Source organism: Rhamphochromis longiceps, linkage group LG13 (genome assembly GCF_057381845.1).
Source record: "Rhamphochromis longiceps isolate RC_006_pf linkage group LG13, R_longiceps_female_GT1.1, whole genome shotgun sequence".
In the NCBI taxonomy this organism is placed as follows: Eukaryota; Metazoa; Chordata; class Actinopteri; order Cichliformes; family Cichlidae; genus Rhamphochromis; species Rhamphochromis longiceps.
This window is the reverse complement of record NC_140569.1, coordinates 20,547,501-20,574,385: the sequence shown is the minus strand read 5'-3', so window position 1 is coordinate 20,574,385 and position 26,885 is coordinate 20,547,501. Positions and strand designations below refer to the sequence as shown.

At 40.8% G+C, this 26,885-nt stretch overlaps 2 protein-coding genes across 3 annotated transcripts in view; one reads left to right on the top strand and one right to left on the bottom strand.

Moving 5' to 3' along the window:
• The window catches only part of adgrb3 (adhesion G protein-coupled receptor B3), a 121,822-nt gene extending 108,001 nt beyond the window's left edge, over window positions 1-13,821 (bottom strand). For both annotated transcript variants that reach the window (XM_085428366.1, XM_085428367.1), the window contains exons 1-2: window positions 13,202-13,821; window positions 10,756-11,524 (exon numbers count right to left, since the gene is read on the bottom strand). In XM_085428366.1, the coding sequence (XP_085284492.1) occupies window positions 10,756-11,509 (754 nt within the window). In that variant the 5' untranslated portion in view covers window positions 11,510-11,524; window positions 13,202-13,821. The remainder of the gene's footprint in view (window positions 1-10,755; window positions 11,525-13,201) is intronic.
• A 3,838-nt stretch (window positions 13,822-17,659) lies between these two features.
• Window positions 17,660-25,751, top strand: LOC146655772 (uncharacterized). The gene is made up of 2 exons (XM_085428897.1): window positions 17,660-18,477; window positions 19,340-25,751. Exon 2 carries the CDS (start codon window positions 24,078-24,080, stop codon window positions 25,749-25,751), a length of 1,674 nt encoding a protein of 557 aa, XP_085285023.1. The 5' UTR covers window positions 17,660-18,477; window positions 19,340-24,077.
• Window positions 25,752-26,885: the final 1,134 nt, after the last annotated feature.

The following is a 26,885-nucleotide window of genomic DNA, read 5'->3' as shown; positions in this document are numbered from 1 at the left end:
TTGCTTAAAACCCCTAAAGCTATTGTAGGCTATGGCACTGATGTCCACAGATGAAGCAGAATTCATTTATGGCAGTTGCAAAATCAAAAGATATTCTCTCCGGACCTTTAGATAACTAAAAATATGTTTTGTGTAACTTCTTCAGTCTATAGCCAGCGCTAATCACCCTGCTATTTGTGACTGATTAGAAGTGATAGATTTGGTATGAAAAAGAAATAAATATATAATATATAGATATAATTCAATATAATACTTCACACACACATATATATATACACATCACATGCTATTATTTACTGTTTGTTTATTTATATTATTAGAAGTGAATGATTCTTCTTTTCCATGGCATCTATGTTGGTTGTCATAGTGAGAGCTTAGGAGTGTCCAGGTATGTTAACAGGCATACCAGAGTAAGATCTTCAGCCCCATTTCCCTCTTCATGTTTTTTAGCAATCTCTACTAATGTTTGAAGACAGTGTATCATATGGAATATCATATTTTTGACCCTATTTCTAAGGATTTAACATTGATTGTTAGCATCACAATTAAAATTATAAACAAAGTAATTAATTAAACTAATATCAAATGTAAATGTTTTCTCAACCTTTTTACAGTCACAGCTGAAATGTGATAAGAAGCCCACAAGCTGCCTCAGTGTAGGATTTTAAATGGAAGACAGACTGACAAGTTTACCATTTACAATCCTGACACAAGCAATATATCATTGCGGTCTTGCAGAGTGTACATATATAGCTGAGAGTAATATCTGATGCAATATTGCATCATCACCTACAGGTGACAATCTGATCAAATCCGCAGGACATTTTGCCATGTAACTTCTTTTTTTTTCCTTTTTACTGTGCACTTGCGGTGGTGCCATTGTGATGCAGAACTCTGCCACTGCACCAAAAAGCATCAGTGACAGATGAGTTGAGGATGTGCAGCAATGCTGGCAGGCTAACCATGCTCTGGATCAATGACTGTAGAAAACATTGCTCTGGATGTGACATCAGTGTTGTATGTTGGTCGCCAGTGGTGAAAAGGATAGTTTGAAATGTGATTTAAAAAGGCAGGCTGTGACATGCACAGTGTCCAGAAATTCTACTCAGATCTGATTTGCCATGGATGTGGTTTAAAGCTGACTTGTAAATTAAGTCCATATATTTCTAACTCGATAAGCCAAACAGCGATGGGCACTGACTTAGGAGTTACTTCTATTTAAGCTTGTTATTGTCTGAAGGAAGGAAAGCTGGATTCCAGTGTCACTCAAGGAAAAATAGAAACCCTTTCTTTTCATGCAATCATTTAATGGATTTGGGATGATGTGATTAATAAGGGCACGAATTCTGTAAAATAAGGATATGCATTGCATTACATTACATAAAGACATGCAGTTTTTCCCTAACATATCAGTTATTTAGACTTTTTTTTTTTTTACATATTATCATTTGAAATCCCTTTGTTTTTAACAATAATAATGTATACTTTATTGATCCCCGTGGGCAAATTACTCTGTCTGCATTTAACCTATTCACTCAGTGAAGCAGTGGGCAGCCGCCCAGGGAGCAGTGTGTGGGGACGGTACCTTGCTCAGGGGTACCTCAGTGTAGCCGTTCAGTGGATTCAAACCCCCGACCTTCCGATCGTTGGGGTGACCACGCTACCTACCGAGCTATCCCTGCCCCAATATTGGCACTTAATAATTTTCCGGTAAATTCCAATAGCAAGGTGACTTGCTGTAAGTGTGATAAGCCAAAATCATGTCAAAAACATGTGTCACTTTGTTGACTTACATGACTTGCATGGCCGGCTACTATTATTAAGTTATGATCGACTATCAAGAGAATCACTGCAATTCAGTTTCTATCATGCTGTGAAGGACAGAGAACTGTGGACAAGCTGACAATTGGACAAAAGTGAGAGTGATAATTTCTGAATCTCATTGTATGTTACATAACAGTGCTCCTTACACTGTGGCACTGAATAACCACAATGCTCCGTGGAAACATGCAGTCAGTGAAAGCAAATGTCTGCTGTCTTACTTTGATGTCCATCACTGAAATGTCACATCCTGAATCTGCCAAGTATTCATGCTGCCACTTGAAAATAAATCCAAAGAAATATATTTTATATAGCCTAACGAACATGATCAAAATGTAGGTTTTGATATCCCTGAAGTTCTTTTTCACTTCTTGTGGCACTGTACTCTAAATTGTTCATGGTTAAAAGGGATTCATTCATTTATTCTCATTCTCATTGACATACATCTCCAATAACTATTAATTTTCCTAAAATAATATACAAAATATATATAATATATATTGCAAGAAAAATGCCACTTTCTTCAAACAAAAAATACATTGTCTAAAACTTTCACTATTAGTAATGCAGATTATTTTATTAACCTTGTTCATAACTTTCTATAGAAGAAATGAACAAACCGCACGCAGGAATTTTGTCCTTGCATTCAGTTTAGATTTTCCGCTTTATCAACATTATCGCACACATGGCAATACACACTGTATTGTTGTGATGCTGCGTCTAAGTGTACAGTGTTTGCTGCCCTAGATCACAGTATACCGTGTAAGTTTAAAAGCAACATCCATTACAGCTACATGAGGACACTTGCCATACCCTGCAGAGGGACTGCCAGTGAGAGCAGCTAAAGAAGCCCCTTGAGAAAAAAAATTGGATTTTGCCTCCACTTTACCACATAGACAGTGTTTTTGAGTGACAGACTCATTTGCCAGGTTTTGTGGGTGGATGTTTATGCAAATGCCTCTCCTCTGTGGGCTGAAATAGCTATCCAGTGACAGGCCAAAACTAACTGGGTTGAAATGCAGAAGCATGCAACTGAGAGGCTGAAAGCAGTGCATAATTCCCATTAAAATCTCTGGCACCATACAACAAGGGCTTGATAAAAAATTTACCATATTAAGCCAGCCCACACAAAAGTTAGAATATGATTTGGTTCTTTTTTTTTTTTTTGTGATCAACATTTTATTGATTTAAAACGGGGTTTGGGGGGGGGGGGGGGGGGGGGGGTACAGACATATACAGCACAACTGTAAACTGCAGTAGCAAAGCAAACATTAGCAAACAAGGCATAGGGACAGCAAAGAAAAGACACAAAAACACAAAGTTAAAACCAATTATTGCCTCTTCCAGGAGATAACTCTGGATGAGAAGATTTTCCAAGCGTCAACAGTATTGGTTCTTTTTTAAATGTTTAAGACATTTCACAATGTTTACTTGCAATAAGAGCTTCAAAGACATGCCTCAGCCTCACAACTGCAGGGCAAAGCCGCAACAGACTCATGTGAATGTTGTTCATGTTTTCTTAGAAAGATGAATAGGGCAGTTGCCGAGGCTCTGTAGCAGTCTAAATTAAGTTGTCATATGATAATCCAAATTGCTGTTGTCCAAATTTGTTTTTACAATGTACTGAATTGCTCCAATTTGCTGTGAGACAAAGATAACAAACCTTCATTTCACACGGCGTTCTAGTTACATAAAATAAAATCAAGTACAGCGCGTTACCTTTGCTCCACTGAAAGTGACTACAGGAATATTTTATTTTGCTATAGCATGAAATCAGAGTCATTGTACTGAATTAAACATAAGATGGCAATAAACAAATCTTATTTATATCACAGAAACACGAGACAGACGTCCTCTTTTACAGATATTCATTACTTGCTATGTTTGCATTCATAAAGAAGCCTTTTCAAAGGAAAGAAGATCATAATAGTGCGTAGTCCTTTGATTTTGGTCCACTTATTACTACTCATAAATTGCAAAATAGAGACTTGATACACTGTGATGTTGAGCAAGACCTGATTGCAAATGGAAATGTTTCTATGATAAATATGTGTTGTGTGGAGATGAAAAACTGCAGTAGCTTACTGTTTGGAGGCTTTGACAAAGAGCTGTATCAGCTTCAGCCATGCACACTGTGGCAAAAGTCATGCAACAGCAGTGTACTGCAAGATGGGATTTAAAATGAATTCTTTGGAGTGGAACACTGAAAAGATCTGAAAAAAGTTTGCCTTACCTAAAACCTACGCATTTCAGTTTTTCACAGGCTTTTGCAGTGACAGACTCTAAGAGCTGAAAACCTCTGATGCTTGCTGTTGCTTCAGTGTTTCCAATACAGTGATTTTAGAGCACACATCTTAAATTATGCATAAATACTCAAAACATTTACTTTTAAATTGATGGACATGATGCTAATTGATGGAAGCATGAACAGCATGAAAATGAAATATTGGTTTCTGGCTTAACTGGTGACGTCAATGGTGCACCAAACCAGCCTCAGTTCAGCATTTTCACAGCCTACAACGTGGCTGAGGTTTATATTTGTCACTTTGCATTATTTTTATTTAATAGGAAAGCTCAAAGAGTTGAATGGGAACTTGAATTCTAAACAGGCAAATGTGTGACATTTCAAGAAGAATTTATGAGTAGTTGTGGGAGCTGGTGCAGCGTGGATATATGAGCACACAAATGTTCCACCGTTTGGAATTCATAGCAAGGAGCGAGTTTACAGGTGGGATACACACACTAATAAATCAGACATGCACGTTTCTTCATTTCTTATGCAGAATTTTGCTAGTGAAACACTGCAGATTTTAGGGGGTGTGGCTGCCAAACATTAGAGAATTAGACAGGCTACGACACTGCATGAGCCATTACTCTGATTGCAATTCCTGCTGCAATATGGCTTTATTATAGGCAACAACTGTTTCTCGCAAATTTAATTGCAGTGGTGTCCATTGCTGGCTGTAAAGTTGAAAAGGGGAAGCTGTCATTTACATGACATTGCAAAGAGGTTGGAGATTAACCCTCGGTAGATGCACGATTTGGACCTGTTTGGACAAATTTAAGGAACTTAGCTTCCAAGTGTAATTTTGTAATGTGTTACACTGTATGTTACATGTGATTTTTTTGAAGCACTTTGAATTGTTGCTACTCAGTAGTTTAGTTCACAGGAAAATATTGTCAAGTTTTATGTTTCAGTTTTTTGTGAATTTTCTTTCTTTTTTTTTACATTTTAAGAAATATAAATGTAGCCAATAAATATGATGTATTTAGATGAAAACGCCATTTGTTAAAAATACCAAGCTATATATATAAAAAGCAAGTTGTACAATGAAACAGCGTGCAACCAGCTGCAAAATTAACTAATAATATAATGTATTATATTATAAAGCTCATAAAGGCAATATTCTTTTACTTCTTATTTAGTTTTAATGCATACATGTTACACATTAATACATATTAATCATGAGATAATTTGCAGTGTGGTTTTTTGGAGGGGGGGGGGGGGGTGTATGAGGGTATGTTCTTGCTGTGTAATGTTTTCTAGACGTAATGCAATAAATCATATCCTCACTTTTTAAATTGTATTTCAGGTTTTCCTGGATTTACTGTATACTGTTTACTGACGTCAGAGCAGTTTTGACAACACAAGGCTTTAATTTACTCTGCCGCAGTTGGCAGTGCACAGTCTGGGCATATAGAGGAGGAGTTATCAGTCTGACTCCCAATTGTCATGCTGCCGAAAAAGAGGCTCAAGACTGAGATCACCAATCCATGTCAAATGAACAACAATATTCACAGCTGGTCTGCATCCACCTCGCTACCAGGTTATCATATCTAGAATCTCAGCCCAGCCTACAGCGTACGGTTAATATAAAGTAGCTCCAGATATAAAAAAAACTGTCAGGATGATTGATTGAAAGCACAATCTTAACACTAATTAACTCAAAAGTAGCTTCTACAGCTAAATTATGTGTGTTAACTGTGAAAACGTGTGGATCGTGTTTGAATCTCCTATTATTATTATGACGGTGCTATTTGGTATTATCTATCACTCAATGACATTAGGGTCAGCCTCGTATGTTGGACCTTATACTTTATCATCAAATTGTATCCCATGTAAAACAGAGACTTTTGTGTTTCCAAAGAGCTCATTTGCATCCATGCGTGACAGCGTGAGTGGTTTAAGAAGACCTTTAAATGTAACAACAGTTTTTGTGGTTCTGCCATCGTGTAAAATGACTTAACAGTCCCCATAGAGCCTCATGAACTTTTATATCTGGAAGTAGCCACCACCTGGACGATTTAAGCAATGTAAAGTTTATATATGTATATTTAAGTGCCACGCACAGAGGGGAGCTGCTCAGTCACCTCCAAACTCCATTATCTATGCCTGGGAATCCCAGACTCGTGGATCCTGAAGTAATTTTGGATATAATGTCTGACCACATTTTATTAGTTTCCCGTGTGTTTCACAAAACCGACTGAAATTGACCCAAAGCTGTGTAACTGATCAGAGCATAAAATGTAATCATTCCACAACCAGCATTATCTCTTCTTTTTTGAATAGGCAAAATAATGGACAAAGAAGATGGCTGGCTCTTTCATAGTAATTCTTCAGTGTTGACCTTGTCAATCCATGACAACTTTCCTTTAGTATTCCTATGCCCACTTAACTACATTAGTAAGAGGGATGCTGAAGAATTGGAACAGCAGACACATGTAAAAAAGAGAGAAAGAGAGAGAGAGAGAGAGAAAAGGACACAATACAGTTTCTAAAAATTACAACTGGCACAGGCTGGAACTCGAAAAAATCCTAAAAGGTGCAGTAATTGAGCCCAGAATTTCAGGGGGAATTGGCACATGAAATATTTGAGACAAATAATGCATGTCTCAGATAAAAACAGATTCTGTGCTGTTGATCTGAGCTCTCTCCTTCACTGAATTGGAACTAAAATGGCCTCCAAGTGTACTGAACAATGGGGGTGAGCATAATGCAGTGTGACTACTGAGTGACTTGACTGAGATCCAAAGTGAATAAAAGGCCTCACTATGTGAGCCAGCGAGGCTGAGCTGCTGCAGTGCTCAGGACTTTGGCGGGTGACAGTGCGTTATAACGCTTCACACACATTTCATTTGCCAATAAATCCTATTGCCATTTCCCACATTGCACGCGGCCTGTGTCATCAAAAGTTGTAATCATCAAATAAGCATTTGTACATAGTCTTAAAGAGTTTTTTCTCCCTCTGAAATGTAAAACCCCTGTCCTTCGACTTAAATTATCCTTTGTAAAGAGCAGCCTGAGAACGCATCTAAAGAATTTATGTAGTTTATTCATATTGCATATTGCATGAAAGAATCAAATCAATGTTCATGCGCGGAAAAAAAGAGAATCAAGACATTTCTAACCTACTTATTGTGATTACAATGAATCTGAAGACCTAGTTTGTGTGGACTCATTAAATATTAATCGAAATCTTCGACACGAGATTCATTTTTTTGTGTTGCATTATCAAGTTTGAAACTAATTATTAACCCTTATCTGCATAAAGCTTCTTATTGCCACAGTCACATTTGGCAGATTTATTCGCTATTACCTAAAATTCAATCACGCCACAGAAAAAGGAGGCATGGAAAGAGGAGTAAGATGAACTAACATACCTGGCAGATTATCTGACAAATCGAAACCGTGTTTGGATGAGAAAAGTCAGATTTCCCCTTTCATTTCTAAATGATGACTGTGTAACGCTACGGTGCGTTTCAGTGACAGTGATTTAAGGAAGGAAGGGGTTTTTTGTAGAGTTGTTTTGTTTCCATGTAACAGTGAGGCATTTTGACATAAACATGACAAAGCACATCCCTCTCAGACAGTGACACCCCTTGACCCTGACCCTTGAAAACTGGCAACTTTAAACCAAATGAGGGAAGAGAATAATATATCTGTCCTCAGCCAAAGATCAGACAAGACAATGCCATGTGACCGCGTTTGTGAAGCCAAGTGAAACTTGGTTTCTTTGAACAGAGCCGCTTGCATGGAAGTACCAGTATTTGCAGAGAACGTGGCTGAAAAGTGTGTGTGTGTGTGTGTGTATGGGTGGGGGGTGGGGGGACAACTGGGTAAGAAAACTGTCTTAAAATGTTGCGCTGTTCTGGCTGTCTGGTTGCTGAAAGCCTCTTTTGCACATGCTTTAAAATTGTGACAGAATAGAAGGTGTGAGACATTTTCTGCCAAGGTTTTACTTAAAGCAGTTTTATATTTGTGCGCTCTGAAATTCAGAGTCACATTAGCTGGAGTCACTCTCGACTATTCATTGGGCTGATAGCGAAAAAAAAACACATCCAGGAACTCACAAAGAGGGAACACAGTCAGTTGAGTATTCACCTACGAGCAACTGGGAGCCTTGAGCCGACTTAATTTTGATTGTGTGGAAGGTGTTAGGAATCCCACAAAAAAAAAAAACAGACTCCAAAATTAAATCTGTCATGCTGTGAGTGCTACTGCACCACTGTGCTGCCTTTTACAACTTTTATTCATGCAACGGGAGAATGTGATAAAAATAAAACTGCATAAATGAGTCATCAGAGTAGTACATCTGGATTTCATTGTTATTGCTGTGGCTTTCAAAATGTCACCGAATGGGATCTGCTTCCCCCCCTGAATAATCACCTTAAATAATCAAGAGCATCAACTTTCAAATTGCTGTTACCCCCCAGTCTGTGCGAAACGCCGGTGGGGTGTTTCTGTGGCATGGCTGGAGTACACAACCTCCGGCCCTGCTTTTCTTTGATGTGCTCCGAAGCCACCCGCTACCAGGAACTGAAGATCAAAGACACGTGATTTTATCAAATAGAGCTCTTGTCGACTGTTTGTAATGCTTTATTCTTCATCAGGAATACCCACTCTGTCACCACGATGCCACAGGAGACGCAGTGCTCTTTTAAAACCCAGTGGTGATCTCCCCGTTATCCAGATGAAAACGGATTTATTCAAACCTCCCATCAACCAACCCTATAAATAGAAGCTTGTGGAAAATCTTCTGAGAGAGAGAGAAAAAAAATAATCTGTGCTCTTAAGCTGTTATTAACATGCTGATAGAAAAATGTCAAATGTTATTTTAGAGCAGGGAATTTTCTGTGAAAAGAAGCATAACGCTTCCCGGTAATATTTATGACACAAATGTAAGATTTACTAAATGATGAAATTACCTGACAAAATACACAGCTGAGTCATACTTACTGTTGTTACTCCACATGCTATTTGACTGTGTGTGTGAGGGGGCTGGATTGTTAATGGTAATTTTCTTCAGATGGTGTATGCATTATGGCTTAGGGGCTCTAGAGAAGCAGTAGCTAAACTATTCTCGAAATGGGTTTGTCATCCAACTTGATGGAGGTTAGCCACCTTAAAAATCACACGGAAATCTAGAGCTAGAGTAATTCTTACAAAAGCCATATAAATATCTTGAATGCTGTGGTGCTGATGCATCTTACGATAAACAAATTCCACATATGTGCGTTTGAAAAACGTGCCTGGAAATGTGACGTGGCACATAGCAGCGCTCATCTCCAGTCAACTGAACAGCTGAACTACTGCAATCAATATTTGTCTCTTCTTTGTGATAAGATAACTGCCACCTGTTATCCAGAGTGTTATTATAGCAACTGTTATTTTGGTACTTGCCACAGGGAACTAGCTCCATAACATTCCTGCAATCATTATTTCCCCACATCCCCCTCCAAAAAAGGTTGATTCATTATTTTTGGTTCATTGTGCCTTGATGAACACCCCTCCCTTCCCTGAAGTATGTAGCGTATTCCTCAAGGTGGGACGGTTCTCTGCTATCTGTTAAAATGCGAGCAGTTATGTGTCGAGAATGGCTTTCTTCGCAGTAGGTGAGAAAAAAAACACAACAACAAAAGATTAAAAAAAGAAAAAAACTCCCCCTACTAAGTGATAACACGAATACACAGAGAAATAACAGCCCTTATCATAAATAATAATTCGCTTATCTACTTTTCAATGTGTGTGGATGAATAGGTGGTTTGTGCATGCATGGGTGCTTGATGCATGTATGCACATTAGTGAATTACATGTCAACTGAAAATGCCGTCTTTCCTCTGTATATTGTTATTGCTCATTTCCAACAAACAGTGAAAACACGTTGCATTGCTCTATGGCAGCACTGCAAAAGTAGTATCCCTCTAGAACAGCTTTGAAAGAAAAGAAGAAAAAGCTCGTTTTTAAAATTAAATAACCTAAATACATTCCCGTATTTTCTGCAAAGCTAAACAATCCTTAACTCTTACATCTCATCCACAAGCTTTATGTGTTGCATTGCTTGAGCATTGTGCTCCAATTGGACACTGCTGCATCTATGATCCCAATCGTTCCATTTGCCATACAGGCTGCATGCCAATAAAAATGAAGGATGTGTCCGTATTGACCGCTGCTGGTCTTTGTATGGATGACACTGACATAAATGTATATACACACAAAAAAAATTATCTTTGGATTTGCAGCCATTTTAACTCTGCTTATGTGTACAAAAACAGCCATTTTAAAATTCACAGCAATGATAGTGCATTTTGAATTCAGTCCAACCAAATGAAAGACCCCCTTTTTAGATGGTTTGGTTTGTGCTGGTGTGGTCTTTACTACACCCAACTCCCCCGGCAGCTTTTTTCCCCTTTTATTCCTTCATCTTCTTCTTTTATTTTTATCTTGAAGTTGACTCATTTCTGAGCCAACTACACTAGATATATCTATGTGTGCTCTTTGTTTCATGGGCCATCACACTTCAAACATGCAATTAGGGCAGAGGTAGGAGTGACTGACGTGCACATTTATTTGACATGATTGCTATCTTCTCTATGCATACTTAATTCCATATACAACTATTTCAGCATAAAGAAGAAAGATGACAGGATACTCACCTTCTTTAGGAGGCCGTTTAACTTCTGCGGTCAGATTGCAGATCTGCCCGGCTTGTAGTTGGGGTGACAAGCAACCCTCCGTTTGTGGATTCAAGGGTAAAACCACGTTGTTGAGCATGAGCATGCTCTCTGATTCTCCATCGCCTAAATGCTGAGGACATGTGCATTTCGTGTACACAATCCCACATGTCTCCACTGTCCCTTTTTCTAATTTCAGGCAATTTTCCAGCCATGTACAAAGCACTTGACATCCAAATTGGCTAGGGCTGGCCTTGTTCAACACTAGAAACTCCACAATAGACTTCTCCTCCTCATCCAGCTTCTGTGGCGTCAATCCATTGTAATCATAAGGGAAAACTCTCCGTAGCTGAACAAAATTCTTGTCATACAGCAAAAATACGTAAATATTCTTTGAATCACACAAATACACTATAGACTCGTTGACTCTCAGCAGTTCATTGATCTTTTCATGTGAGTAATGGTCAAACTGATAAGCAAGCAAAGAGTATTCAGAGCAGCTCAAGTCTCGCTTGTATAGCTTCAGGTAGATGCTGTATTTGGTAGGGTCAGGGTTCTCCAGCGTCCATGTACAGTTTGTATAGTTCTTGGGAAACATTTCAGTCACTGAATATGATCCATAAATGACCCCCTTGACCAGAGTGGAACACCAATAATCTTGGGCACCAGTTAATCCAAACATAACCAGAAGATAGGTGGAAAATATATAAATCAACAGGTTTCGAACAGCCTTCATCCTATGTCATTTGGCCTGCAGGGAAAGATGAAGAGGATTACACAAAGGGGTGTTAAAGCAGGGCACATAAACACATGATAGATTATCACTACCAAGTCTGACTAACGAGCTTACATAGTTCTTATTACATCCTGCCATGATAAGAAGGGGGGCAAAAAGACACACAGGTAAACCTCAGCAACATGTGTTTTGCATCTCCATCCTTCATCACTATACTTTGTGCAAGCATTGCCACCTTGTGGTTGCTTCGGCTATTATTTATTTATTTATTTTTATTTAGGGAGGTGGGTGCAATAATGTGAGTCATTTAGACTTATTAATTGGGTCGTATTCGGTACGGCACAATCCCCGGAGATATACAAATGTAGCTATTTAGAAAATCTGGCGACAAAAAGGAAGAAACGGCGAAAGTGGCAGCCTTTGTAAGTCAGCGCAGTCCACGCGAGTTGTGGAAAATGTGCAACTGCTCATTTTACGCAGTAACCAGTATCTTTGCACATGAAGCTATGTTCTCTGTGAATGTTTGCTCACGGGACAGTTAGATAATATGAGGAAGACAAACTGACGTTATATATATTTTTATTATTATTTATTTGGAGGGGGGTTATGTCCTGGCGTGTGCTCGGTCACTGCGAACTGTCGCCTCTTCCACACCACCTGCATGTCTCTGAATTTCAGGCATATTTGACAATGCAATTTGATAAAGAGACTGTGTGTGTGTGTGTGTGTGTGTGTGTGTGTGTGTGTGTGTGTGTGTGTGTGTGTGTGTGTGTGTGTGTGTGTGTGTGTGTGTGTTGTATGTCTGAGCTTGCATGTGTGCGTGTGCGGATCTACATGTGTGTGTGTGGGGGGGAGAGAGAGAGAGAGAGAGAATGCAATGCGATGTCCTGATTGCTTTAATCCTACAGGCAATGCAGCTGTGAGCAGTGTCACAGCAGAATGCGCGCGAGGGTGTGTGTACGTGTGCGCCTGTGTGTCTGTGTATGCGCGCGCGTGTCTCGAACTGTGTGTTGCGTGTGTGTCTGTGTGGGCGTTCAAATCGCAAGTAGGGTAGAGATGGGCTACCAGTTTTCACATAATAGATCCATTTGCGCATATGTCTTCAACTTCTTTCTCTTTGAATCGTGAATCACGCCCGTCACATTACCCCAGAATTATATGTGCGTTATATAAGGATTTGTGGAAGCGGTGCTGAGTTGGATCATCTTTCTGCCGCGATAAATTCACATGATTTCACGTCCTTCCACAAGATTCACGACCAGGGCTAGACGAGAAAAATAAAATCAGTATTCTGGAGACGAGAAATCGGTCAAGAGACGCTGATTTTATTGCCGGGCTTCTAAGAGCAATTTAGACTCGAGAGGAAATCTGAATATAGAGACACGTCGGCCACGGGCTACATCTCATGCAGTGTCACTTCGAGGCTCGGCACTTTAAAGTGATTTTTGGCTCTTAAGAGAGAGATCAGCTCTTAAAATTCCTCTGTTAAGCACCCTGGACTAATGTGAGCGGATGAACGCTCCAAAACCATCGTGATGAATATACGGGGCAAATGTTTGAGAGAGGGAGGCTAAACTTTAACTGACAGATGACATATGAAAATTGCCATTGCACTTGCTCGAAGACCTTCATCTCATAATAATAATAATAATAATAATAATAATAATAATAATAATAATAATAATGTCTTACCTTACACTGCGGAAGCTATGGCTATTTTTTCCACATACTTGACCACATCCTTTATAAATAAATTCTGCAGCCCTCCAGTGAATCAATACTCCCCATTCCCGACAATAGAAGTCCGGCGCAACAAGATGGTTCAATGGATGAAAATAAAATGCGTTACACTCCGGTCTGCCCGCACATATCCCCCCGTCTCCTTCTTCTGGGTTTTTCCCATCAAAACGGAGCGCAACAACACACGACAGCCACCGAGAAAAAGAGAGAGAGAGGAGAAGAAGAAGAAGAAGAAGAAGAAAGGAGAAAGACCAGGAGAGACAGAGGGGAAGAAATTCTTGGAGTGACGACGAGAGCAATTCTTACAGTATTTACCATAAATTAATTCGGCAGACTCCACGTCTCTATTTCCCACCGAAATGTTTTCTCCATCAAGTCGCGCACCGACCCTCCCTCTCCGCAAAAAGGGGGTGAATAGGGAAAAGAAAAAGGAAAAAAGATCCGTAGTGGGTGGATGTGAGATGTTGGGGGGTCAGTGAGTTACAACACAGAGAGAAATAGACGCGCTTTTCTTGGTGCTTGCAGAGCTCCAGGAGCAGGCTGCAATATCACGTCACACTCAGCCGCTAAGATAAAGCACGTACGTACGCTTCTTACTGCCGCTGCGTCTGGCACCGCCACCACTTTCTTCCCTGCCCTCCTCCTCCTCCTCCCCTCTTTCTTTCCTTCTTTCTTTCCTTCTTTTTTCTCTCTCTTTTTCCCCTCATACAGCCTCCCTTTAATTCGAGTCAAAAGGGTTTCCCCCCCTGAACTGGACCCTCTCAGTTGTGCTTCAGACAATACTGCGCTTTGCTTCTGCGCCCTTCTCCAATCAGGAATATTTCACGGATTTTTTTATTTTTGTTACATTTTTTTTCTGGATAAGAGGAGGGTGTGAGAATAACGTGATCATAAATGCTACTTGAGCGCTCTATCAGTGGGACTTGAGAGCTCGCTGGTGTGTTTGGTAATTTTCCCTTCTCTCCTGATGGGTGACAGCCGCTGTTTTGATTTCTTCACAGTTTGTCGATGTGCAGCACCCTGCACGTCCTCCTGCTCGCCCGAATTCGCGCTGCTGGAAGAACAAATGCTTATGGGGCAACTTGTGCCGTCTGTGGAAAGTTGTGCCGGGGTGTCTTCACCTTACAGGTGCAACTTTAAAGCTGCTGTTTTTCTTTCACTTTATTCTGCTTTCTCGGGGGAGTGCTTGCACAGACCGCCTTAATGTTTTCCCTGAACTCTTTCAAACGTTTTTTTTTCTTACAGTCTAAATGTGCATTCATTCAATCATCAGTAGTGAACTAAATGCTCCAGGCTTCATCAGCTGGCCGCTGACAATGAGGCACAAATGGTTCTGCAATAGTCTTCATCTCCCACTGGCTGAACTCATGGGAAGAATGGAATTGTAATGGAATGGGGATAGGGAGCTTCAGGGTGATCCAAATTACCTGCTGATCACACCGCCCCTCCAAATGAAGGTGGAGGAAGGGTTTTGTTTTCATATGTGCCTTTTCTTTATCAGTATCCCATACAAAGGCTAAGCACAGACCTGATCATGTGCTTAAAAGAAAATGTATGGTAACGGAATGGCTGTCTTTGTTTTAGCCATGCCACGGGCTGGATAGTTGTCCAGGGTCTACTCCGCCTCTCGCCCAATGCCAGCTGGGATAGGCTCCAGCCAACCACCACTCTCCACAGGACACAAGCGGGTAGAGCTTGGATGGATGGAGAAATGATTGTGCATGACTTTCACATAGCTTGGAGCTCAATTCATTTGCATATTTGGGTTATTTGCATATTCAAAAAGGATGACATTCAATTGGTAAGTCCAGACAGAAACAACTGTTTGGTGTAGTTTTATTTTGTGATTTCTTTTTTCTTGGAGAGTTTGGTCAGCTGCTCTAATCATTTAACTGCGAATAGTTAACTCTCATTAGCCTGGCCGTCTCTTTCAGGCCCTGACTGAATGCGTTCCATCTGAGCAGATGCTGCATGAAGAAGCTGTTTGTTTATTTATTTCCAGGAAGTTTCAATCTGAAGTGTTTCTAAGCCAGCCTTTCCAAAATGCTACAGAACCACACAGAGCAGCAGCGTTGTGAGAATCTGAAAGGACTTGTTTGTATCTCCAGCATCCTATCCCACACAGCATTTACAACATTGTTAATCGGTTGCCAAACTTATAAAGGAGCTTGGAGTCCTGTTGGTTTCTGTGGCCTGTGACTAGAAGCTTTCTAATTCCAGTCTTCCCCAGGCAGTCAGTGGAACATCAGGGGTGACCTCGAGTCAGCCCACTTTCCACGGCCATAATGAAGACTTGGGTGTTTAGGGAGCTTTTGGCTCAGTACGCCAAGAGGTGGGAGAAATTCATGCAAAGCCTTATTGAACAATGAAAACACAATAAGTATCTCTCCACTGACTCACGAGGAGGCCAATTGCCAAGCTCCAGGAATGCAGCCATCACTCTCCTCTGCAAGGACATTTCCAGAGTCCAGCTGGTATGCTCTGTGGTTGCATTGTTGTCACTGCAACAAGAAGAAAAGATTACATTTACTACATTTAAGATTACATTCATGAGGGAATGTGAGTCCAGAAATTGTGGCCCAAGTAAGCAGTCAGCTCAAGAGTGAAAGATTGTGCTGCACTGTGTGATAACAATGAAGCTTTTGAATTTTCTTGAATTTTTCTTGAATTTTCTTTTTGAATGTCTTGGATTTGCATTCAGCAAGTGTAGTAGTTGCACATGCAGCACGGCAGTTTATCCTCTGCTAGAATCTCCAAAACATTTGTGATATTTTTTTTCATCTAATAGCAGTTGCGGAATCTGTCATATTATTCAGTCAACTCGAGTCTGTTTGAGCACATGGAATTTGAATTATTCATGACCCCGCATATAGAATAGCCCTATTATCACCTGCTCCTGTTTGTGTGTGTGTTTGTGTGACTGAAATCTACACTAACACTTGTGTGCGTGCGCGTGTGCCGAACAGTATATCTCTCTGATATTATGGCTGCATTTCATTTCATGGCCGTTGCAAAATGCAGTGTGATAAACATTAGCCTTTTGATCATGTGATAATATCAGTTTATTGATGTGAATCAACCTTTATGATTAGCATGTGAGTGGATACAAATATATATATAAATTGAATCAGCGACAGAAACATGTTTGGTTCCAGTTTTCAGTGTACCTACCAATTCATACAGTATGGTGCAGTGCATAAACATATGCAGGCATATAGGGTGAATTCTCTAGACACCAGTGAAATGTATTCAGACTTTCAGCTCAACTCAATCACGACGAGGGAGTCCATATGTTACTTCTGTCTGCACAGTGATAATGGGCTCCTCCATGTAGGAATCTCAGCTGGATGACGTATTGGCAAACCCCAAATGAGCGTATCTGAGGGAAGTTTTTCTTGAAGTGCTCAGTTCTTTTGTGCGTCCTCCTGTGCTGTTGTGGAAGAAGCTATTACACCATTTGTCATTACAGAAGTTGTGCATTTCTGCCAGATTCTGGAGTATTTTCTTTTGTTTTATTTCCACTGCTGTTTTCTGCACTGCTACATTTTCTTCCACAAATTGCCATGCAGAAGTGCTACAGCTAATCTTCTCCGTTACACACAGCTAGTTAGGTTTAATGATTGCTGTTACCAAAGATGTCACTCTGTTTTTGTTTTGTTTGTTTTTTATGCCACAAAAGTAGCATGGAAATGAGAGCGGTAGGAGGATAACCACTTGAACACAGGCTGAAATATCTTAACCATTGAAATGTACTGACATTACTTGTCCTCCAGAGAATGATTTTGGCTTTCCAGTTCCTCTGACCTTTAGGACCTCTAGCGAATTTTTAATTGCTTAAGTGAGTTTTTATCTAGAATTATACACAGGTCACTTACAAAGTGAAAACTTGAAACCTACTGAATAGACTGGCATCTAAATTTACCCAGTGTTAAGAGAATTTTTATTTTAGTTAAATCATTAAAGTATAATCAAGTAGAAACAAGTATGCCTTATAATCAAGTGTTTATATATTTTCACACGGTAAAGCTTACTGTTGAAAAGAACACAATGTATTCCTTGCTTAAGTGTGTGAGATGTTTGACAAAGACAGGACATATACATGCATTCTTTACTTCAGTGTCTGCGATGTCAGATAAGCATGAATACTGCTGTGTCGTTGTTTTTCAGTTTGTGTGCAGAAGTTAGATAGCTAAGACAATGCCTGAGCTCTCCCCTCTTCAGTTGAAAGAGGAAGTATTATGTAACCCATTTTGCCTTATAAATAAAGCGAGTAAACGGTGCTCGGTGTGTTAGTCTGCTCAGAGACTCTCACCCGTGCGCACGTCTTTGAAACTCTGAGTCGGTCTGCCAGTGTCTCATTTCTCTCTTACTGTGTTTGAACAAATTGTCAACCCTTGACATTTAATTGGTCCTTCGAGCCGGATAACTGACTGTTATTTTAACGTCTAGTTTTCCACAGACGGTCTCCATCGGATCCTGACGTCGTGACGCCTGCGCTGGAAGAAATCTGATCAGTAAAACGAAAAACCCGGGAACGTGAATTCGATCTCCGGTCAGCGTTCGGCCTTCACGGCTCCAGGACCCGATGAGCACCGGATCTTAAAACGCAGCGCCACAGTAGAGGTGAATATGACACGCATTCCACCAAGCGCTAAAATACGTTGATATTGAGATTTTCCTTTAAGTAGTGTGTAAACCTAGGTACGCCGACAGATCTCAGTGTCCATGCGGGACTAAGAAGACGACAGGCAAGAGCGAAATTCTAGAAAAATCGCTATTAAAAGTTCCGGTCGCTCTGGGAGTGGCTGCAACGGAACAGGTTTCCGGTCACTCAAGAAGAGTGGCTGAAGGTGAAGGTGTTACACAAATAAATAGGCCTACGGAAAATCTCAATAAAAATCATAGAAACGCGCTTTGTTTGTGAGGAGTGAGTTGTTTTTACGACCCAATACGCGGTCGAACCACTTCTCAAACTGTTTTCCTGTGTACACTCACGTATTGGTAAAGGTGGAAAAAAGGGTTGTGCTTCATCACGTAAAATTGATAACCGCTCTCTCAATTAGTGGGAGAGTAGAAGGCTGTTATCGAAAACCCATTCTCACTTTTTCATGCCAAAGAAGGTGTCACAGTTCTGACGTAATTAGTTCAAAATGGGTAACTCTAAAACTAAAGTAAAATTAACAGCAGATGAAGGATGGTTGGAAAAAAACTGTCCAAATGCAGGAAGAGTCAGTGCAAATAGGTGGAGAAATCCACATAAAATTTATTGCCCAGCCTGGCAAGGCAAATGCAATCAAGAATCAATAACTGCTTTAAAGGCTGCTTTACAAAAAGAATTATTTGAGGAAAAGAGCCAAAAGAAAAAAGCAAAACGCTTAGCAGAATGGCACCTTTTCAAGGCGTGGATGGTAGAAAACGATAAACGCATTGCTAAACGTGCCCAAAAGCAGGAAACTAAAGATAAACAGAAAACTGCAGGAGAAGAAAAACCGTACCCCCCTCCTTATGCTCTTCAGCCTGCACAGCCTGCAGCAACTGCACCTAACCTTACGTCAGCACTTCCTGTAAGCTCTCCTCACAAACCTTTTGTTTCAAATCCCTATATGGAGGCCAGACAACAACTTGATCTTATGACTAAGCATGGTCATTCCAAAAAAACAGAAATTGTAGGTCAGTTTCCAATGGTAGCCTTATCTAACCCCAGGTACGGTCAACCCACTGGTCCCCCAGACGCCCAAGGAGTCATACCAGTAGACGGTGAGCCTTTAATTTATGCATTCCGACCCTGGTCTCATAAAGACAGAGAGAATGTACTAAAAGATGTGCCACCCCTTAAAGAAGGCTTCCGGCCGTGGCGAGATGCAGTGGAATTGATCCGTCAGGGGTGGGGTTTAAATGGTCATGAGATCCATCAAGTTTTTCAAGATTTATTAGGTTTAAGTCTTCCTAGAGCTAGAGGTCAATTTACAGGAAATGATTTAAACGGTGACGTGTTGGGGCCAGACACTCCCCAATTAATACAGGAGCTTAATAACTTGTATGGCAGAATAGAAGTTATTTTAGCCCCAAGGCCAGATTATGGAAAGATAGGAGAGTGCAAACAAAAGGAAGGAGAGACAGCATCAGACTATTTGGATCGCCTACGCCCAGTTTTCAGACAAAACTCAGGGCTAAATTATGATGCCGATCCACTGTCTGCTTTTCAACAACAATTAAAAAATGCCTTCCTAAATGGTCTACTGCCTAAGATAAAAGCACATGTAGACAAACACTGGGTCACTCAAAATACAGGAACCTTGCCTGAAGCCCTACAATATGCTGAGCATGCAGTCAAAATTCAAAAACAAAAAGAAAAAACAGAAGGAGTTTTCATGATTGATCCAGAGACAGGCTTTATAGCCTTCTCAGGACAGCAACACACGGCAGGTTTTAAGCAAAGTAGGGGAAAGCAAAAAGCAGGACAAAGAAGAGATAGAAGAGATATGAGATGTTATAACTGTGGTAAAATCGGGCACTTTGCTCGAAACTGTAGAAATGTAAGCCAAGAACAGGAAGGTGGAGATGACAGGCGCAGACGCCGTGATGAATGACTAGCACAAGAAAAGGGAAGTGAAACAAGTGAAGGGGAAGTTTACAACATTGAACAACTGCTGCTAGGCTCAGAAGCAAAGCCCACCGTTATAGTGCACGTTAACGGGGTCCCAATAAAATTCCTTTGCGACACAGGTGCTTGTAAAACTGTCCTAACAGTAGAAGTCCCAAATTTAACCTCTTCAAAAGATACCTTAATCGTGAAATCAGCCTCAGGACATGTGACAAAACAGCATCTAACCGACCCCCTTTTTATGTCACATAGAGATAGTGGCCGTGCCTGCAAAAATCAGTGCATCTATGATCCATCTTGTCCACTAAATTTGTTAGGAAGAGATGCTTTAACAAAATTAAAAATAGGAGTTTTTCCTGAAGAAAGTGGCATGAAAGCCAGACTCCTACTCTCTGAAAGTCAGAGCCAAACTGAAGATATTTTTGTTTGTGAAGGTTTAGGTGAGCCAAATTATTACTGGGCCTTAGATTTACCAAAACTTGAACCATTAGAGGCCAAAGCTAATATGTACTTACCTGAGCACTCACATAGACAGGACCCAGCAAAATATCACAACACCTTGTGGTATAAATATGTCCCAGGTCCAGACAAAATTTATGATCAACAAGTGCACAGACTAGGACCGCAAAAACTAGTCCTACAACACCTGTATGTGACACAGAGTGGTAATGCAGTATGCTCAGTGTTACAGACAGATGCAGTGCAGCGTTTAAATAAGATATGCAACCCTCATGTATCTGTTGCACGCAACGACCAAACGCCTTGGTCTGAGTTAGGCACAGTGCTGAGAAATGTAGAAATGGACAGATATGACAAAATAGAGTGTGAGGACTGGCAAAAAGGCCGTAGAACTGGGTGCATGAGGCTAACGCTGTGTTGGCCGGTGACAGCCACACCAGCCACACATTTAGCCACAACAGAGCAAGATGAATGACAAGTATTAACAATTGAAGCACATCCAGAACTAGAGAAGCTGCCACAAACATTATGGTCTCAAGGACCCACGGATGTAGGCCTAATAAAAGGAGCAGATCCAGTAGTGGTGAAAACTACAACCTCATATAGGCCTGTAAAACCACAATATCCCTTGAGTGCAGAGGCAAAAGAAGGTATCAGACCAGTCATAGCAGAGATGCAAAAAGCAGGTATTCTCGTGAAAACTAATGAAGCCACGTGTAATACACCAATTTTTCCAGTAAAAAAGGCTAATACAGGAAAATATCGCTTAGTTCATGATCTAAGAGCAATAAATGAGGTAACAGAGCAAATACCTCCAGTGGTTGCAAATCCACACACAATTCTAAATCAAGTAACACCAAAAGAACGGTGGTTCTCTGTAATAGACTTGTCCAATGCCTTCTTCTCTGTACCTCTGCACCCTGACTCACAGAAGTTATTCGGATTCACCTTTGACAATCAAAAGTATACTTATACAAGGTTGCCTCAGGGATTCCAGAATAGCCCAACTCTGTATGCAGAGGCTTTGAGAAAATCAATGTCATCTTGTACGCTCCCTGCCCCAGGGCAGTTCTTGTTGTATGTAGATGATATATTGATCACAGGCCATACAAAAGATGAGTGCAAAGAAAACACATTAACAGTTTTGCAACATCTCGCAGAGCAAGGCCATAAAGTGTCACAGCATAAACTGCAATTGTGGAGCCAGGAAGTAACATACCTTGGCCACAAATTGACAGGACAAGGCAGGCAGCTGTTAGAGAGCAGAAAGATAGCAGTCCAAAATGCCCCAAAACCAGTAACTAAACAACAAATGATGAGTTTTTTAGGACTGTGCAATTTCTGTAGATGCTGGATTCCAGAATACGCATTACTAGCTCAACCACTACAGAACCTCATTTATGGTAAAGATCTAGCATTAAAAGACAAAGTACAATGGACTCCAGAAGCAGAAAAAGCTTTCGTTGATTTGAAAATAGCACTGCAGACATGTACCGTCTTAGCATTACCAGACTATGGAAAACCTTTCGTTCTCCATGTTGATGGTGCAGGAGGGTATATGAAAGCAGTCTTAACTCAAGCTTTTGGAGAAAAACAACGTCCATTAGCTTTCTACTCATGCAAACTTGACTCTGTAGCTGCTGGATTACCTACCTGTGTTCAGGCATGCGCAGCAGCAGCAGAGGCAGTTAAAAAATGTGCAGACATTGTTCTAGGACATAAATTGATCATCAAAGTCCCACATGCAGTGACCTCTATTTTGCTCCAAGCGAACCTCTCTTTCCTCACGCATGCAAGACAACTTTCTTATGTGGGGATTCTACTTACACAATCACACATAAAAATAGAGAAGTGTGGCCAGCTAAACCCAAGTACACTTTTGCCGACTTCTCTGGACGGAGAACAACACTGTTGCATTCAAAAATTAGAGGAAGATACAAAACCTCGCACTGATATATACAGCTCCCCCCAGAGCAGTTTCAGTAATGTTTTTGTGGACGGCTCAGCGTCAAAAGACATTCACGGTAGAAATTGTGTGGGTTATGCGGTCACAACTGTTGATAAAGTGATAGAAGCAAAAGCTCTCAGCTCCTCAAACTCTGCTCAAAGCGCAGAACTAACCGCAGTCATCAGAGCATGTACTTTATATAAGGGTCAAAGTGTTAATGTTTACACAGACAGTCAATATGTCTATTCAGCAGTTCATCATTTCGCTAAAATATGGCATAACAGAGGAATGACAACTTCCTCAGGCAACACAGTTCAACATGCAAACCTTCTAAAAAAGCTATTAGAAGTAATAACGTTGCCAAAAGAATTAGCACTATGCAAATGTGCAGCTCATCAAAAGGATGACACAGAAATTACGAGAGGAAATAACTTTGCTGACAAAGCAGCAAAAGCAGCTGCAGAAAAACAAATTGATGTTTTAACAACAGAAACCATAGATCTAATACCTTTAGAAATACTAGCAGATGCACAGAAAACAGCATCGCTGAGTGAACAAAAATCTTGGGTGAAAGATGGAGCAGAATTAAAAGACAACCTTATGATGTGTAATGGCAAACCAGTGCTTCCAAAATCTTTGCATAGAACTGCTGCTTTAGTGACACATGGGAAAACTCATGTGTCATCAGGAGGGATGATTAATATTCTTAATAAACAATTCTATACAAAAAATTTTGAAAGTTCAGCACAAGAGTTTATCAGAACATGTATGATTTGCCAAAGACACAACGCACAGGGAAATCTACGTCCAAAGCGAGGGCATTTCCCTATACCACCGCATCCATTTCACACTGTCCACATGGATTTCATAGAATTAAATGAATCACAATCCTCCAAATATGCACTTGTGATAATTGATGTATTTTCCAAGTGGCCAGAAATATACCCAGTGAAAAAAGCAGATGCAATATCAGTAGCAAAATGTCTATGTAATCATTTTATTCCAACGTACGGTATTCCATCTCTGATAAGATCAGACAATGGCACACATTTTGTAAATGAAGTAATAAGTAAAGTTTCTGAAGCTTTAGGCTTCAGCATAAAACATCACTGTTCTTATCATCCACAAAGTGCAGGATTAGTCGAGAGAACTAACGGCACAATTAAACAAAGGTTGAGGAAATGTATGGAAGAGACTAAAAAACCTTGGCCTGAATGTCTAAGCTTGGTTAAATTATGGATGAGAATAACTCAAGGAACAGGTGGTCTAACGCCATTTGAAATCGTACATGGCAGACATTTTCCACTCCCCATAATGAGTGAGCCAATTAATAAATCTATTGCAGAAACAACAATGGCAGAATGGATGACAAAACTATTTGAGAATAAAGAAGTGAGATTAAGCAATCAACTGCCGAGTGACTTTTCTTCAGTTTCTTGCAGGTTGAACCCCGGTGATTGGATTCTGATTAAAGTCCTCCAGCGGAAAAACTGGAGTGCTCCAAAGTGGGAAGGTCCCTTCCAGGTGCTACTTACCACACCCACAGCGTGTAAGATAGCCGAACGAGTTTCGTGGATTCATCAATCCCACGTGAAGAAAGTGTTTGCACCACAATAAGACGCCGGTTCCCCTGACTCTTACGTGAACCCCTGCTGGAGGACAGGGCTGAACGGGTTTCCCGCCCTGTGCTTCCTCGGCAGTGCTACTCACGTGGGAGCTCGGGTGTGCCTGGTCGCCCTGAAGATCAGACTGACCTATCCCACCGAAGAGCAGAACCAATAATAACACCAGGGACGCCTGAATAAAATCTCAACAAGATGACTGAGGAAAACAACCTGATAAATCCAGAAGAAGAACCAGCTTCAGAATCAATGCTAGCACCAGTTCCAGCCCCAAAGCTGTTGTGCTTGGGCGCTTGTGACATCAAACGAAAACTACTCATGTGCTACATATTCTGTCTAATGGCTATCCTCCTGATGACGACACTCTTTTGGTTGATGCCCAGTGGAACCCACAAGACAGTACCAATTATTCTCCGACCTAAGAGGTGGACCCACGACAACTCGCACCTGAAGGAGATAGACAAAGAACACAACCACCCGTGGCTGAACAATGCATGGTACCGGTATGTCCATGACAGAGTGCACAGAGAAGACAATGCCGCAAACTGCTATGTCTGCTCACATATGCCCACGACAGCACTCCATGCCACAGTGTATGGAAAACCCCCAACCAAGGCTGAAGCACTCTGCATATATGACAAAGCCATTACCGGGACCTGCTCAACACCAGGAAAACCTGTGATGGTGATAGGTGGATCCATAAAGGACCAAAACAGCAACACATGCCACAACACTACACAATATATAGTCCCACAGAGTGTAAAGTCTTTAATCTACAACATAACAAACTGCACCCACCAGTACCCAAATATAAACTACACCTGCAATGAAGCCTACTGGGTGCATATAAACGTCAGCCATAGAAAACTGAAATCATTCTCAGTTGTTTTGCCACCTGACATACAACACCCAGTGTGCTTTAACTTCACAGGAGCAACCGGACAAACAGGTACGCCCCAGGGTCTGAAGAAATTAGGACAAAACCGAAACTGCTCCATGATCCTGGCGGCACCAGATTGGGATGGCATCGGCTCATCGACAGGTACATACTGGGTACAGGGCGCAGCTTGGGCGTGTGGCCTGAAAGTCTATTTCATGCTGCCACCAAACAGCACCGGACTCTGTGCCCCTGTTCTGGTATCTGACCACACCTTTAAGATGTCAGTGAACAGCAACACCAGAGCTAAACGTAGCACAGGCCTCAAGCCCCATGATCCATATCTTGGTTCTGATGTACCAGATGACTTCAAACTCTGGACAAAGAGCCAGAAGGTAATACACGCTTTGTTTCCATGGATAGGAGTAGGGAAACACGCACTACGGATAGAAACCCTGGACTATCGTTTTGGATTATTTTTAAATGCTTCAACCCGCATTAATCAAGGACAGAATGAAGAAATTGATGCAATTCGCATCACTGTCATGCAGCACCGAGTGGCTTTAGACATCATTCTCGCAGAGAAAGGTGGTCTCTGCGTATTGTTTAACACTACATGTTGTACCTACATACCTGATAACATCCATTCATTAAACATGACAAATGCTTTGAATGTTTTGAAACAACTGAGAGACGCTCAGCAGCAGGACTACGTTACCGATACTCAAGGTTGGTGGGACTGGCTGCTGAGCGGCTCTTGGAAATCTCTACTGATTAAAGGCCTGTTGGCCCTTTTCAGTGTGATGTTACTATTTTGCCTTTTCATTGCTTGTATTATCCCATGTCTGAGAAGCATAATGACAAACATGTTCAAGCGTATGTTAGGAAACCATGTCTTGGCTCAGTCAGTTATGGAGGATCCCTATCGTCAGTATGGTATGCTGAGTGTGGGAGAGAGAGAAGAAAATCTCTATGACAAGCTTGTTGTTTAATTATTTCACTGAATGACGTGCAAGTTGAAAATGTGACTAACAAGTGACTATGCATTGAGTAAAACATGTGAAATATATTAACATCAGGAGGGAATGTTAAGAGAATTTTTATTTTAGTTAAATCATTAAAGTATAATCAAGTAGAAACAAGTATGCCTTATAATCAAGTGTTTATATATTTTCACACGGTAAAGCTTACTGTTGAAAAGAACACAATGTATTCCTTGCTTAAGTGTGTGAGATGTTTGACAAAGACAGGACATATACATGCATTCTTTACTTCAGTGTCTGCGATGTCAGATAAGCATGAATACTGCTGTGTCGTTGTTTTTCAGTTTGTGTGCAGAAGTTAGATAGCTAAGACAATGCCTGAGCTCTCCCCTCTTCAGTTGAAAGAGGAAGTATTATGTAACCCATTTTGCCTTATAAATAAAGCGAGTAAACGGTGCTCGGTGTGTTAGTCTGCTCAGAGACTCTCACCCGTGCGCACGTCTTTGAAACTCTGAGTCGGTCTGCCAGTGTCTCATTTCTCTCTTACTGTGTTTGAACAAATTGTCAACCCTTGACACCCAGGCATAAAAGCTCCCCAAGCAATGAACGTTGTTGATCTTGTGACTTTTCCCTCTAATGCCAGTGGGAGGTTAACATCTGTGGTTTTGAGTCATATGGCTCAACAACTACTGGATGAAATTTTGCACACATGCTCAGAATGTCCACAAGGAGAATTGCTGGTGGTTTTGTGCTTCTCTCAAATATTTATCCCATGTCAAAGTGTTGAAAAAGACAAGAAAATTTGGTGCATTATTGTGTCAAAATGCTGCCTTGCTAGTGCTTTGTTTTCGTCTTTTATGAAATACCTGCTAAACAAATGACATTTCCATTCAACACTGCTGTTCTTTGTAGAGTCTCAGTGAGCAGACTGCATTCATGTTGACTTACAATCTTGTCGAATTTTTCTTGTGAACCTTTGAAAAAGCTTTCTTTTTCTTGCAACTTCAACTCACAAAGAGTGTGGTCAAAGAGGCACGGCCATGCCAATGACTCCTGTGAACATATCTACACATACCGTAAGATTGTGAGCGTCCACAAACATTTCATGTGTGACCACCTGATGCATTCATAAACTGCTGTATT